Source organism: Leucoraja erinacea, chromosome 5, assembly GCF_028641065.1.
Source record: "Leucoraja erinacea ecotype New England chromosome 5, Leri_hhj_1, whole genome shotgun sequence".
Lineage (NCBI taxonomy): Eukaryota > Metazoa > Chordata > Chondrichthyes > Rajiformes > Rajidae > Leucoraja > Leucoraja erinaceus.
This window is the reverse complement of record NC_073381.1, coordinates 89,420,626-89,437,037: the sequence shown is the minus strand read 5'-3', so window position 1 is coordinate 89,437,037 and position 16,412 is coordinate 89,420,626. Positions and strand designations below refer to the sequence as shown.

At 41.7% G+C, this 16,412-nt stretch overlaps 1 protein-coding gene across 4 annotated transcripts in view; it reads right to left on the bottom strand.

The window, feature by feature from the left end:
* agpat5 (1-acylglycerol-3-phosphate O-acyltransferase 5 (lysophosphatidic acid acyltransferase, epsilon)) overlaps positions 1 to 16,412 on the bottom strand; it is a 170,485-nt gene that overhangs the window by 67,284 nt on the left and 86,789 nt on the right. For all 4 annotated transcript variants that reach the window (XM_055636181.1, XM_055636184.1, XM_055636180.1 and 1 more), the window contains one exon: positions 7,990 to 8,080. In XM_055636181.1, coding sequence (XP_055492156.1) covers positions 7,990 to 8,080 — 91 coding nt within the window. The remainder of the gene's footprint in view (positions 1 to 7,989; positions 8,081 to 16,412) is intronic.

The following is a 16,412-nucleotide window of genomic DNA, read 5'->3' as shown; positions in this document are numbered from 1 at the left end:
ACTACCTCCAATTTGTGCTGGGCCTCACTCTGACAATGGAAAGGTCAGATTGGGAAAGAGAGGGGGAGTTAAAGTGCTGAGCAACCGGAAGATCAAGTAGGTTAAGGCGGACTGAGCAGAGGTGGTCAGCGAAACGATCGCCGAGCCTGCGCTTGGTCTCGCCGATATACAGAAGTTGACACCTGGAACAGCGGATACAGTAGATGATGTTGGAGGAGCTGCAACTGAACCTCTGCCTCACCCGAAAAGACTGTCAGGGTCCTTGGATGGAGTTGAGGGGGGGGAGGTAAAGGGACAGGTGTTACATCTCCTGCGGTTGCAGAGGTTTTATTGTCAAAGGGAGGGAGGAATCACAGGGGAGCAATGAGAGAGGATGTTGCTGAACTCTCGTCGGAGCGGGGAGGAGAACCTCTTCAAAGTAGACATACCTTGAGGAGATTTTGCAGTGGAGTAGACAAAATGTGTAGGAAAGAACTGCAGATGCTGGTTTAAATCAAAGGTAGACACAAAATGCTGGAGTAACTCAGCAGGACAGGCAGCATCTCTGGAGAGAAGGAATGGGTGATATTTTGGGTTGAGACCCTTCTTCAGACTGATGTCAGGGAATGGGCCAGACAGAGACAGAATGTAGGAGACAGTAAGACTGGTGGGAGAACTGGGGAGGGATGGAGTGAGAGGGAAAGCAAGTGCTATTTGAAGTTCGAGAAGTCAATGGGGTGTAAACTACCCAAGTAAAATAAGAGGTGCTGGTCAGAATTGAATTCTCCCACTTGGTTCCAGTTTTTAAAAGAGACTGGTAATTCCATTACCCAATGACCTAGTATTTTTTTAAATGATTGTTGCACAACTTTTATAGACTTGCCCTTCCTTTGGTTATCAGTGACTTAACAGTCACACCCATCAAAGATATACTGTACACAAATAAAGGTCCAAATCAAACAAATGAGAGCTTTAAACAAATACTAACAGGGGAAATTGTCCGATAAGAAGAGGCAGACGTGTTCCAATTCAAGGGCTGTAATCCTTTACACAGTACCCTTCCCAGTCCACAGCAACCGGCTTTTGTCAAACCCAATAGCAAAAATCAGCCCCATTTCTCAAGAAAGGAGAGCACTTTGTAGCCATTAAGTAGCAGAAATTGTTACACATTTCAAACTCTTTTGACATTTTAAAATACCTTCCTTCATAAGTATATTTTCAAAAGATGAGAAAATTGCCAAATAGACTTAAAGCACATAGTAACCATAAAACCATTAGTAAATATGGTTTCCCCTCCCTGGTGTCATAGATGAATCTCTCACCCACGACTTCTCTGTGCTCCATAGTTCTCTTGTTTCCTTCCCCCCCAGACGGAACAAGGATAGAGTTCCCCTGGTTCCAGACTTGTCCATGCCGACCAAGACGCTCAATCTACACTAGTTCCACCTGCCCACCTCCCTCAAAACCATTCCTACCCATATACCTGTCCAAATGTTAATATAGCCGCTGGCTCAACTACCTCCGCTGGCACCTCATTCCCACCACCATTATTCATTAGAAGTTGTTTGAGAATGGCTGCATTGTTATTAATTGGGCTCAGTTCCTGGCATTCCTTTCTTCAAAAGGCGATAAATTCAATTTAATAGTTTAATTGTTTCCTGGCAGTTTTCAAAGGTGCCAAAAATCCACTGCAGCTCATCTGTTGACAATTCAACCACAAAAACAAATTGTTCTGAGCATTTGAGAGTCACTGGTATGTTGTTAACAGCAAGAAGCCATTATTACTGACAGAGTGAGGATTGAAATGTTCAGCACTATAATCTTTGCAACTAAAATTAATGGGTTACACCCACCAGACAGGCTAGTTGATTCCAAGACTGAAATGAAAGCCTCTCTGGGCAATGCCTTTGCGATCATAGAGAATCAGTCATGCAGTGTGGAAACTTCAGTGGGCCTTCAGTCCAACCCATCCCATTCATGTACCTGTCCAAATGGTCCTTAAACATTGTGATAGTGCCTGCCTCAACTACCTCCTCTGGCAGCTTGTTCCCAACATCTACCCACTTCGTGAAAAAAAAGCTGCCCCTCATTAAGTTTCCTATTAAATCTTTCCCTCCCTCACCATGTCCTCGGGTTCTGGATTTCCCTACTCTGGGTGAAAGACTCTGCATTTACCCCATCTATTCCTCTCAATCACCATCCCCCAACATATCTTTACCTGTGATTTCATTGCCCACCCCAAAACCACTGCTTATGGCAAGCTGAACAAAATTGCCTGTCCCGCTGAGTTACTCCAGCATTTTGTGTCTATCTTCAGGGTAAATCAGCATCTGCATTTCCTTCCGACACATTTCGTCTTCTCAATGCAATTTGTGTTCAACCCGAGCACAATTGTTACGAAAATATAGTCTGCTGATAATTTCATAACCGCATCTGTCTCTTCCCTTCCCAGAGTTTTTATTTGAACTGAACTCTTCCCCCATATCTGTATGTCCCCAGATAAACCTTCCCAAAATTCTCTTGGATGACCTGCCATCTTAGTCAAAATATCGCTTGCATTCAGTCTTGCACTACATCCAGTTTAGCCGTCAACCCAACAAGACTAAAGAGCCTGTCCTACTTAGGCAATTTTTTTCGGCGACTGTCGCAGTCATAGCAGGTCGCCAAAAAAAACGCGATTGGACCCCCCCCCCCAACAATATCTACGACAAGCTATGACAATATACCACCTAGTCGGCGTCAAGCTACGGTAAGCTACTGACAACCGAGGACCCATTATGACATCCACCTCCGACAGCACAGGCGACAACCTACGACAACCAAAGTCAACCTATGTCCACCCGCGGCAAGCTACGACAAGCTACGACCCTGTCGGCGACAACTGAAGACAATTCAGTCGCCGGTTCTTGACGCCGGTTGACGTAGGTAGTCGCCAATGGAATTCATCAAAGTCAGCACCCGGCGACAACCAATGTTATCTAGACACAACCTGCGTCATCCTGGCGACAACCTATGACAGCACCTACGACAGGATAGGACAAGCTACGTCAAGCCCACAGTCGCCGAAAAGTATTGAACATTTCATAACCAGCGGCGACCAGAAAAACGTTACGACTCTTTAGGTGACTTGAGGAGACTATTCACTATCCATACAGGCGTCACCCCGCAACCATGTGGCGACAGCCTAGTCGTCTGTAGTCGCCAAAAAAAATCGCCTAAGTGGGACAGGGGCTTAACACTACCTTGCAGTTCCAGGATGTCATTCCATGTTTAATTCCCATTACCAACAGGCAAAGTACACAGAATTATTATTATTTGTACCTCATTCTTTCAAAAACTCAGTTCGTTGATCACAGTGTTTAAAATGAAATTCTTACTTGCAGCAGCAAAACACAGTACACAATTACCAAAGAACTAAAAAGTTAAATAAAAAAAACAATATAGTGCAAATCAAATCAGAAGCTAGAAGTTCCTAGTGCAACCAAGGCAGTTCATAGTTCCAAATTTAGTTAGTATTTAGTGTTAGTATTATTAACCTGATAGTTGTTGGGAAGGAGATGTTTCTGAAATTGGTCACATTTATCAGACTCTTATACTTTCTTCCCAAAGGCAGGAGTACAATCAGGGCCATTGGAGAGGTGGTACAGGTGTGGCGAGGGAGGTGTGGGTCCTTTGAGATTCTGGCTGCCATTGAGACAGCGCCTCCATCTTCAATGGTGTGGAGGTCAATACATATGATGGACCAGAAAATGTTCACCACTTTTTGCAATCTCCTTCATTCCTGGGTATTCAAGTTGCTGAACCAGACAATTTTGCAACCAGTCAATATGATCTCTACTGAACATCTGCAGAAATTCAAGAGAGTATTCGTTGACATACCGATTCTGAATCGGTCTGATGAAAGGTCTCGACCCGAAATGTCACCCATTCCTTCTCTCCAGAGATGCTGCCTGTCTCACTAAGTAACTCCAACATTTTGTGTCTCCTCAATCCCCACCAAATCTACTCAATCCCCTATGTAAGAAGCATTGATGTGCTTTCTTTATGATTGCTTCAATGTGCTGGGTGCAGGACAGAACTTTAGAGATATGCACACCCAGGAATGTGAAGTTGTTGACTCTCTCCACTGCTGAAGACAGGTTTGTGGATCCTCGGCCTTCCTCCTCTAATGTCAGCAATCAGCTTTTTGGTTTTACTGACGTTGCGAGCAAGGTTGTTGTTCTGGCACCATTCAATCTGGATGATATTAGCAATACTTCCACTGGTTTTCAAATTTATGAGGTTTATACTGAAGAGCAAATTTATGGTTGGAATATTGTGTTATTCCAGAACAGCAATGGAAAGAATTCCTCCACGTGCGATAATATAACACGCTGTTTTAATGCGTGAGAAGTAAGCTGTTCTTGATAAATGTCACTGTTTGAAAATCATTATATTGGTCATTGTACATAATGCAAGACTTGAAAAATCTGTTAATAGCATGCTGTACATTCAAAACATAAAGTGGATATATAGCTTAGCTGTCAAACCCATGGCACGATATTTGCATCTGAGCTTACAAACATCATAACATTGTCTTGTGAATAAGGCATTTAAATACTCAGCCAACAAACAAAAATGTGGTGTTTATTTACTCATCGTGAGAAGTAGTGCCAAAAATGCGGCATGGTGGTGCAGCGGTAGAGTTGCTGCCTTACAGTACTTGCAGCGCAAGAGACCCGGGTTCCATCCCGATTACGGGTGCTGTCTGCACGGAGTTTGTACATTCTCCCCATGACCTGCATGGGTTTTCTCCGAGATCTTTGCTTTCCTCCCACACTCCAAAAACGTACAGGTATGTAGGTTAATTGGCTTGGTAGAAGTGTAAATTGTTCCTAGTGTGTGTAGGATAATGTTAATATGCGGGGATCACTGGTCAACGCGGACCTGGTGGGCCGAAGTGCCTGTTTCCGCCCTGTATCTCTAAACTAAACGATGAAAAGCACAATTCAATTTCACAGTAAACAGGAATTAACTGTTATGTTGTTATGTGCCACACAAGACATACTGAGAGCAGGATTTACTTATTGTAGCTTATTTGTGGTGTCAACATAAAAATGTACATCTAGAAACTAGATCGGATTCACAAGCAGGTTGCTTTCATTTGCTTAATAAGTTATATAAAATAGTTGTTTACAGCGATGAGTCAAAGTCTTACAGCGTAGAAACAGGTCCTTCAGCCCAACTTGTCCACACCAACCAACATGCCCCGCCTACACTAGTCCCACCAGCCTGCATTTGGCCCAAAACCCTCTAAACCTATCCTATCCATGTACCCGTCTAAAGGCCCTGTCCCACTTAGGCGATTTTTTCGGCGACTGTCACAGTCGTAGCAGGTCGCCAAAAAAGCGGCATCTGGAACAACCCTACGACAATGTCTACGACAACTTACCACCTAGTCGAAGTCAAGCTGCCGACAACCGGCGACCCATTAGGACGTCAACCTATGACCAAACCTACGACCACACAGGCAACAGCCAAAGTTGACCTACTTCCAACCGCACACACAACGACCCTGTCGGCGACAACTGAAGACAATTCAGTCGCCGGTACCCGTCGCTAGTTGATGTATGCAGTCACCAATGGAATTCTCCAAAGTCAGCACCCAGCGACAACCACCAACACCTGGCGACAACCTGCCTCATCCTGGCGACAACCTATGACAGCACCTACGACAGAAGACAAGCTGCGACAAGCCCACAGTCACCGAAAAGTTTTGAACATTTCAAAATACTTTTCAGGTGACTTGAGGAGACTACTCACGACCATACAGGCGTCACTCCGCGACCATATGGCGACAGCCTATTTGCCTGTAGTCGCTGAAAAAAATCGCCTAACTGGGACAGGGGCTTAAATACTTATTAAACGTTGCGATAGTACCCGCCTCAACTACCTCCTACGGCAGCTCGTTCCAGCTCGAACAACCGCACCGCCAATGACCAGAGTGATGACCGAAGACCGGAACGCGTCCCAGTAGCCCCAACTTATCCCACAGGCATCCCAGGGCACTGCGGTGAAGCCGGGCGGCGAGGGCTGTCTAGGCCGAAGGGGGAGGGGGAAAGACAATGGGGACCCAGCGTGGTGGGACCCCTGGGGACGGTGGGAGAACAATGGGGGACCCAATGTGGGGGGGGGGGGGGGGGGGGGGGGGGGGGCGTGGGCGCGCTCTAGTTTACAATCCTCTGCCCAGGGGATAAGTCTGTTTGTTCATTTGTTCCAGTGAAGGCACTGTGCATGCGGCAGCCAGACAAGTCGCATGTCTTTTTCTTTTTGTTTTAACTTTTAATTTCAAGTTTTTGTGTATCTAGTGACTGTCGGCAGACCAATTTCCCTCCAGGGATGAATAAAGTTTATTGTATCGTGTCATATACCCACCACCCTTTGTGTGAAAAAGTTACCCCCTCAGTTTCCTATTAAATCTTTCCCTTCACCTTAAACATCTGTTCTCTGGTTCTCGATACCCCTACTCTGGTCAAGAGAGTCTATGTGTCTACCCGATTTATTCTTCTCATGATTTTGTACACCTCGATAAGAGCTACAATATCATGAACATATTTGAAAGTACAGAAGGTGTGCAGGTGCTTAATTTCAAGCCTTGATTCACACACCCAAAAAATCTTGCCCAGCTGATCCAACCAGATCGTAACCTTAGCATGAAAAAACAAAAATAATTTCTTCTAACTTTCTCATTCAATCTATAGAAAACTTAGCTGAGGCCTTAGCTCCTTAGCTTAGCTGAGGAGAAAGACACTGCTTGATGGCTTTAGTTTTAGTTTGGAGACACAGCATAGAAACAAGCCCTTTGGCCCACCGAGGCCACGGTGACCAGTGACCGCCACACACTAACACCATCCTACTCGCACTAGGGACAATTTACAATTAACTAATTCACCAAGCCAATTAACTTACAAACCTGTATGACTTTGGAGGAGTGTGGGAGGAACCTGGTGATTCCGGAGAAAACCCACGCATGTTACCAGGAGAACATACAAACTCTCAGTCAGGATCAATCCTGGGTATCTGGCACAGCAAGGTCGCAACTCCACCGTTGCATCATCGTGCCGCCAAAAGTTTGGCTCACCGGTTTTCTGGAAAGCCTTTCTGAGGTGCCAATCTGTATTCTAGTAACTCTAAACTAAACGGAGAGTAAATTAGGATGCTGTTCTTACTGCTTATAACCCTATTTTTGAGGGTTCGACAGTTTAAATATTAATGAACTAAGAAAATACTAATGCTTTGTTTTCCACTGCCAAGCAACAGAACTGAACAGATTTGTCACGGGGGGGTGGGGGCGGTTACTACCAATCCAACATTCAAGATGCGTAAACTACTGCAAAATGCAATGCCCTCCAACTACAAGAACTCTGATGTCAAATTATAGACACAGGAGCAGAATTAGGCCAGTCCGCCGATCAAGTCTGCTCTGCTATTCGATCGTGGCTGATCTATTTTTCTTCTCAACCCCATTCTCGCACCTTTGACAGATTTACTAATCAAGAATCTGTTAATCTCTGCTTTAAAAATACCCAATGACATGGCCTCCACAGCCTTCTGGGGCAATGAATTCCGCAGATTCACCACCCTCTGACTGAAGAAATTCCTTCTCATCTCTCCCCTAAACGTATGTTCTTCTATTTTGAGGTTGTGGCCTCTGGTCCTCAATTCTCCCTTTCTTATTTTTCATGTCAAAGGCACAAAACAAAACTCATTTTTAACAACTAACTAACCCTTCAAGCAATTAGCACAAAAAGCAATGCGTAAAGGATTCTTCTGCCTATTTTGCATGCAAATCTCCACATTTCAATCTTATACCTCATTGGATCCTTCTTGCCGCTCTATGCAAAAATGCCATTTTGGAGCAAAGTATTCCCTCTTGCAGTCAGAGTACGGTAGTTTGACGAAGCATGATTTAAACTCTGGTCCGAACCAACACACTGCTGAGCTATTGGTTAAATATTGATGCTATCTCACCTTCTTTACGAGCGTACGCTTGACTTGCTGCAATCACTTGAGGGTAATCTGGATTATAACGTGTTCCTTCTGGGAAAATCACAAGGTAAATCTGAAGAAGAAAATTAAGAGTTATTAAAATATGCAAGGTGCGAGACTGAATGAGAAAATGGGTTAGACAGGAGGGAAACAAGTGGACAATGGGCAGGTCAATGGGAAAACTGGAGAGACGGAAGCACCCAATTATTTTAAATATAGGTGCCAAAAACTTCTCAGTGAACTTGAACTTTTCAGTTCAATGCCACCAGGCTCAAGGCATACATGCAAAGGACAGGCTGCGGAGTTATTTTACTGAAGAGGCATAAAAAGCTAGAGTAACTCAGTAGGAACAGGCAGCATCTCTGGAGAGAAGGAATGGGTGACGTTTCTGGTCGAGATCTTTCTTCAGACTGTGTCCTATAAATTAGTACAGGGAATATGGAGCCTGTGCAACTCTACTAATGGCACAGCTGGTAGAGTTGCACAACTCAAAGTGCCAGAAAGCCCAGGTTTGATCTTGACCTTGGGATTTGTCTGTGTGCAGTTTGCCCATTCTCCCTGTGACAGTGCGGGCTTCCTCCGGGTGCTTCAGTTTCCTCCCATTTCCCAACAACATGCGGGTTTGCCGTTAATTAGCCTCTGTAAAATGCCCGTAGTCTGTCGAGAGTGGATGAGAAATGTGAGATAACAAAGAACTAGTGTGAACAATTGATTGATAGTCTATGTGGACTCGGTGGACTAAAAGGTCTGTTTCCATGCTGTATCTCTAAATTACACTAAACTTGCAGGCACAAGAGACTTTGCATGCTGGGTTCTGGAATAAAAAACAATGCAGGGCAAAACATCCACAATCCTTTGCCTCCACAGACGCTGCCAAATTGCTGCGTTCTTCCATTAAAGTGTGTTTTGTCTAAGATAGACACAAAGTGCTGGAGTAACTCAGCGGGTACGGCAGCATCTCTGCAAAAAAGGAATAGCTGACATTTTGGGTCGGAACCCTTCCTCAGACTAAAAGAAAGAGAAACCCAGAACAAAACAGGGACTCCAACAGATAACCTCAGGAAGGGTGGAGCCCACAATGGCCCATTGTTGCCTGGGAAAGATGTGCTATCGACAGGGATACAAGGATGCGAACAGTGGAACTGGTAGGGTGGGGGAGGAGTATGGATCTATATTTTGTTGCCATTCAAACACTTCAAAATCCTAAAATATTTCTTGGTGTCAGTGTTGAAAGAAGCACTCCATTGGTACATTCTATCACCTCAGTAAATAGTATTCTTCTGAATATTCCTCATGATGGAAAACTTTAAAGGATTCTTGATAATGTGAATTGAGGGGAAGAGGACAAGAACATATTAATAGGTTCTGCTGAAGCATACAAATTCCAATTTTACAAATCCCACAATAAAGTGGATGGTATTTCGATATTATTTTTCGAGTGATTAAAAGGGCGGCACAGCAGTAGAGTTGCTGCCTCACAACACCAGAGACCCAAGTTCGATTCCGACTATGGGTGTTGACTGTACGGAGTTTGTACGTTCTCAGTGACCAGCGCAGGTTTTCTTCAGATGCTGTGGTTTCCTCCCACACTCCGTTAAAGTTCTAAATTGTCCCTAGCGTGTGTAGGATAGTGTTACGTGTGTGAGGATCGCTGGTCAGCGTGGACTCTGTGTGCCGAAGTGCCTGTTTCTGCGCTGTATCTCTAAACTAAACCAACGTTTCCCTGAGAACGAGAGAGAAATGACCTCATGTGCAAGGGGTGCCTTTCTATAGTAAGACTATCTGCACTAAATCCTCACAGCTTAAGTGAATCACTGGAAATCCCCACAACCACCAGCACCACCACAATTGCTGCTGCATCCCAAACTCCAATGAAAGTCTCAGCACATTCTGCCTCCAGCAAGCCAAGCATCTCCCAGATTGCTACAAAGTCCTACACCATAATATAGTAATTGTACATTTCACATCCAGACTTGTATGCAAATAATTCATGGTATGTAACAGAAAATATCAAAGGACATCGGAAGTTTATTGTTCAAGGTCTTGCTCAAAATGACAAAATTGGGAGCCTAATATAATTTAGTAACAGCTGGGAAAAATCAAAAGTGCTTTTTGAACATTACGCAGAAAACATATTTTGGCAAGGACAATATATCAATTGAAATGTTGCAATTGCTCCATCTTGAGAACCATGAGAAAAATATATCTGGCAAGAACCATAAAGCTGCAAAACAGACCATCAAAAGTTTCTGTTTTATTCATTTTATAATTAACAGTTCTGTTAAGTTTATCTTATATGATAGCATGCATCATTTTAATACACGTACAACTTTTAGCAATAGTGGGGCAATTAGTTGAATTGAGGAATGAGCTCTTATCATTAGTGATGGATTCAGACAGGATACATTACCCCTCTGATTAATATGCCATAAAATTTGTAAATATGTAACAACTTTTTAATCTTCCAATGTTCCATGTACAATATGTTCATTGGCATTGGTCAGTACACCATGACTAACCGTTTCCCCTCTGTGGTGCACAACTTCACTTGAATCTTACTGAGATTACAGCTTAACAATTACTTCCAAATGTACACAATATTAACAATAGCATAGAACACACGATGCCAAGTTAAACTAATCTCATCTGCCAGCAGGTGATGCATATCCTTTTATTCCTTGCGCTTATTTAAAAGCCTCTTAAAAGTTACTATTGCCTCCACCAATGTGTTCCAGACCCCACCACACTGTATAAAAAAAACATCCCGCGTATCTCTATCAAACTTTCCCCAACTCACCTAGCTTTGCCCTCTAGAAGGTGTTGGACATTTCTACCCTGGGGGGGAAAAGGCTGATTGTATGAATTGCAGATGCAGGTTTATACTAAAGATAGACACAAAATGCTGCAGTAACTCAGCAGGTCAGGCAGCATCTTAGGAGAAAATGGATAGGTGCTGTTTCCGGTTGGGACTTTAACCAGAGGGATCAAGTTCTCAACCAGAAACGTCATTATCCATTTTCTCCTGAGATACTACCTGACCCACTGAGTTACTCCAACATTTTGTGTCTATCTCTGACTGTTTACTATATCTATGCCTCTCATTATTTTATATACTTCTATCAAGTCTCCCCTCAACCTCCTACATACCAGATAAACAAATCCAAATTTATCCAACATCCCCCTGCAGTTGAAACCCTCCAATCCAAGCAGCATTCTGGAAACATAATGGTCCGAATAATAGTATGGTTAATAGCTATTATGAGCGAATGCAATTGAAACTTTGAACTTTTGTACTACATTCACTTCACAAAAGCAGCATTTCACGTACTCCGATATTTAAATTGTAAATAGAGAGAAAGCCCAATGCTGAACTTAATTCCAATCTATGTATTTTAAGGTTATACAGGTTGCTGCCATTGTAAATTAACCAAGTTATGTAACCATGGCGGCATGATGGCGTAATGGTAAAACTATTGCGACAGTGACCTGGGTTTGACCTTGACTATCGGTGCTTGTCTGCACGGAGTGTGTACGTTCTCTCCGTGTCCTGCTCGAGTTTTCTCCGAGATCTTTAATTTCCCACCCATACTTCAAAGGCGTACAGATTTGTAGGTTAATTCGCTTGGTATATATGTAAAATTGTCCCTAGTGTGTATAGCGTAGTGTTAAGGGCCTGTCCCACTTGGGCGACCTAATCTGCGAGTTCTGGTGAATTTACCCTCGACTCGTACCTGCAGCATGGTCGACACAAGGTCGTAGGAGGTCTTTGTAACTCTTCTTCACGCTCGAGAGTGGTCTCCGTGTACTCGAAGCCTCAGCAGCTAGGTCGCGGCATTTTTTTCAATGTTTTTTCAATTCATAGTTCTTCACTCTCCACTATTCGGTGTCCAATTTTCCCGAAGTTAGTCGTAGCTAGTCGAAGGAGGCCTTCAACATAGTCCAATGAGGTCTTCAACATGTCATTTTTTTCAAACTCTTCTAAACTCGCCAATTAGGTCGTCCAAGTGGGACAGCCCCTTTAATGTGCAGGGATCGCTGGTCGGTGCGGTGGGCCGAAGGGCCTGTTTTCGCGCTGTACCTCTAAATATTAACGTGGAGTCTCACGCCTCAAGTTTGTTAAATTTTTTTTTTTATAATCGGTATTTGGATTTCTATCTTTCAAACTCCCCCCCCTTACCATTTCCCCCTCTTCGATTTCTCTTCCAAAATTCATCCATGTCTTGCCTCATTTTCTGTACCTGATGTAACATGCAATTCACACCACAAATGTGATGTGCCACCAACATGCTTGCGCATAGATCAATGAGTAATACTTTTGTATGCTTGGTCAAGGAATCACACAGTTGCTTGCTTTTTTCACTCAAATCCTAAGTGCGTTGTTGAGGGCTCGATGCTATTTCCAGCTCAAGATTCTATCTTATGTCAATTCTGTTCAGGATGTAATGCGTCAAGACATGGATAAACTGAATCTAGATTTGCAACATCAAAGTAATCAGCTGGAGGAAGGGGGAAAGTGGGGGGGAGATGGGAGATGAAGAGGGAGAGGAATTGTTTATATTTCGGGTCAAAACCTAGATCAGGACCAGGAGTGAAGAAAGTCAGTGCAAAGAGGAAAGGAAATATCTTAAAATCAAAATGCCACATCAAACCCAAGTACCTTACAGTTTAAGATGATTACTCCATAGATTTGCCATGGAAAATTAAATAGTGATACCTGACAAATAGAAATACAGTCAATCATTCTTAATGTCCCAAGCAACTGAACCCAAACAATGTAGTCCATCAGTGAAATTTCCAAAAACAAAAGGCAAATTTTAACTTTTACTCTAAATGATTTTGTGAACAACAGATTAAAAAAAGGTTATCAACAGACAACCTGATGATACTGCTGTTCACCAATATTCCTGATGGCCTATTGTCATTTGTACTTCCAACAACTTAAAATATATTTTGTAGGAATAAACCTTCATTGGATCTTTATTCCTCATGGTGGAGGAAAGTTAACAGCCATACACAAGAATATACAGCTCCATTAAATTATGAGTTAATGTAAAACTTGGAAGCATCCACTTTTTAACTTTTCCCTCACTGCCCCAAACTTATGCGAAATGGTTCCATAATTAATTGACATAGTCTTAAATGCTGCAATGTTTAATTTTGTGTTAATGTTTAAAATTAACAATTTCACTTTAAACATGGTATTTTCACCAGAATATTGGAGAATAGCCCAGAATCCACACTGAAAGGAAGATGCTATCCTTTAGAGTTACTTAATCGTAAATTAATCTAGAAATATATTAATTTACTTATCTACAGGTCCACCACTGATTTTCCTTTCTTTTAAAATATTTTTATTAGATTTTTCAAAATATTTTTCAAAAGCAAAAACAAGACAACAAAAAAATAATGATAAACATAACAATGATATTGATACGTAGGGATCAGGGTTACATTAATGACAGGTATAATCCAAATAGGAGTCCGGTGTCAAAATACGCATTGAATATAGACCTCCCCGGTCTCTATGTAAATATAGTTAAATGTTTAAAAGAGAACTTAAATGTATAAAAACAAAGATAAAAACAAAAAAAAAGAGAAAAAACGAAAAAACAACCCCCCCCCCCTAAACTAAAGGGAAAAAAAGCAAAACAGAATCTGGGCTGCAAAGAGTTTCAACAATTTAAGTCCCTGTTTGTCGTCAAGTCCGTTCCACCGTATAAAGGTAAAATAATTATTATAACAGTTGGAGAGAGGGACAATTTATGTCATATGAAAATGTTGAATAAATCTTCCCCAAGTCCTATCAAATTTAACCAAGGGTTCAACAATGTCACTCCTAATTTTAAACATGATATCATTTCTGAGTACCAATGGAGTGGGGTCAGAGGATTCGAATATTTCCATTAAAATAAAATAGATCTTTTGGCAATTAATGTGCTAAAAGCAATCAGCCGATGGGCGGAACGGGACAGATGGATAAAATCTAACATTGGTAGCCAAAAAATTGCAGTAATGGGATAAGGTTGTAAATCAATACCTAAAACTACAGAAATAGTATCAAAAATTTATTTCCAATATTTTTCCAAAAGTGGGCAGGACCAAAACATGCGAGTCAATGAGGCCACTTCAGAATTACATCTGTCACAGGTAGGATTTAGATGACCATAAAAACGAGCTAACTTATCTTTTGACATATGAGCTCTGTGAACCACCTTGAATTGTATCAAAGCGCATCTTGCACACATTGAGGAAGTATTAACTAATTGAAGAATGCTCTCCCATTTCTCCATAGATAAAGAAATTTGAAGTTCTCTTTACCAGTCATTCTTAATTTTATCAAATGTATCTTTTTAAATTTCAAAATCAGCTCGTAGTCGTTATTAAGCCCTTCTGCTGGTTCAAATGTAAATATTCTTCCAGGATATCGGTTTGATGTGGTAATGGAAAAAAGGGTAGAGTAGCCCTCAAAAAATGTCTATTTGTAAATATCTAAAAAAATTAGTTAGGTAAATTACATTTATTGGAGAGTTGTTCAAAAGACATAAAACCACCCGAAAACAAATCATGAAAAGCTACTAATCCCTTCCTCTTCCATAACAGAAAGGCTTGATCAGTACTAGAAGGTTGGAAGAAAAAATTAGATATCATAGGACTCGATAACATAAAATCATTCAATCCAAAAAACTTACGAAATTGAAACCATATTCGAAGTGCATGTCTTATTATTGGGCTAGTCGTATATTTATTCAATCTCGTAATTGTAAAAGGAAACGAGGCCCCTAGAACAGAAGCCAATGATAGTCCTTGCATAGAATCACGTTCAAGATTTATCCATTCTGGACATTGGGTATCTTCTAAATCTTTTGTCCAAAACGTTAGATAACGAGCATTAACTTTTGCCCAATAGTAGAATCCAAGGTTCGGCAGTGCCAAACCACCATTTTTTTTAATTTTCTGCAAGTATTTTTATTGATTCGGCCTATTAGAGAGAACATTGGTGACCATTTAGTGAACTGTCATCAATTAAAGGTGTAAAATTGGCTTTAAATAGATCCTTGTGTTTCTTGGTAATCTTAATGCCTAATTAAGTAAAACATTCGATCTAAATGGAAACTGTCCATAATTCGAAACTGGATTGTTTAATGGAAAAAGCTCACTCTTACTAAGATTTAGTTTATAACCAGAAAAACGACTAAATTGATTAAGTAGAGCTACTATTGCCGGAATAGATTTATCAGGGTTAGAGATTAATAATAACAGATCATCTGCATAAAGAGATAGCTTATGTGTCTTATTCCCACGGGCAATCCCAGAAATATTAGGGGATTCCCCAATAGCGGTGGCCAAAGGTTCCAAAGCGATATCAAACAGTAAAGGACAGCCCTGTCTAGTACCTCGAAAGAGCCTGAAAAAAGGGGATCCCTGATTATTGGTAAATACAGAAGGAATACAGTATATGATATCTGCTTGGTCCAATAAATGAATATTGGACCAATCTTAAAATTTTCAAGTGTTCAATAAGTATTCCCATACTACTCTATCAAACACCTTCTCAGCATCAAGTGAAATGACATATTCTGAAGTAAAATATTTTCCAATCTCATAGCTAATATTTTGGAAAGAATTTTGGAATCTGCATTTAACAGTGATATGCAGTGGCAAATAAAAAACTGAAAAGTGTGGCGTGCAAAAGTATTCAGCCCCCTTTACTCTGATACCCCCAAATAAAATCCAGTGCAATCAATTGCCTTCAGAAGTCACCTAATTAGTAAATAGAGTCCACTTGTGTGTAATCTAATCTCAGTGTAAATACAGCTGTTCTGTGAAGGCCTCAGAGGTTTGCTAGAGAACATTGGTGAACAAACAGCATCATGAAGCCCAAGGAACACACCAGACAGGTCAGGGATAAAGTTGTGGAGAAGTTTAAAGCAGGGTTAGGTTATAAAAAAATATCCCAAGCTTTGAACATCTCACGGAGCACTGTTCAATCCATCATCCGAAAATGGAAAGAGTATGGCACAACTGTAAACCTACCAAGACATGGCCGTCCACCTAAACTGACAGGCCGGGCAAGGAGAGCATTGATCAGAGAAGCAGCCAAGAGGCCCATGGTAACTCTGGAGGAGCTGCAGAGATGGAAGAATCTGTCCACAGGACAACTGTTAGTCATGCACTCCACAAATCGGGACTTTATGGAAGAGTGGCAAGAAGAAAGCCATTGTTGAATAAAAGGCATAAGAAGTCCCTTTGCAGTTTGTCACAAGCCATGAGGGGGACACAGCAAACATGTGGAGGAAGGTGCTCTGGTCAGATGAGACCAAAATTGAAGTTTTTGGCCTAAATGCAAAATGCTATGTGTGGCGGAAAACTAACACTGCACATCATCCTGAACACACCATTCCCAC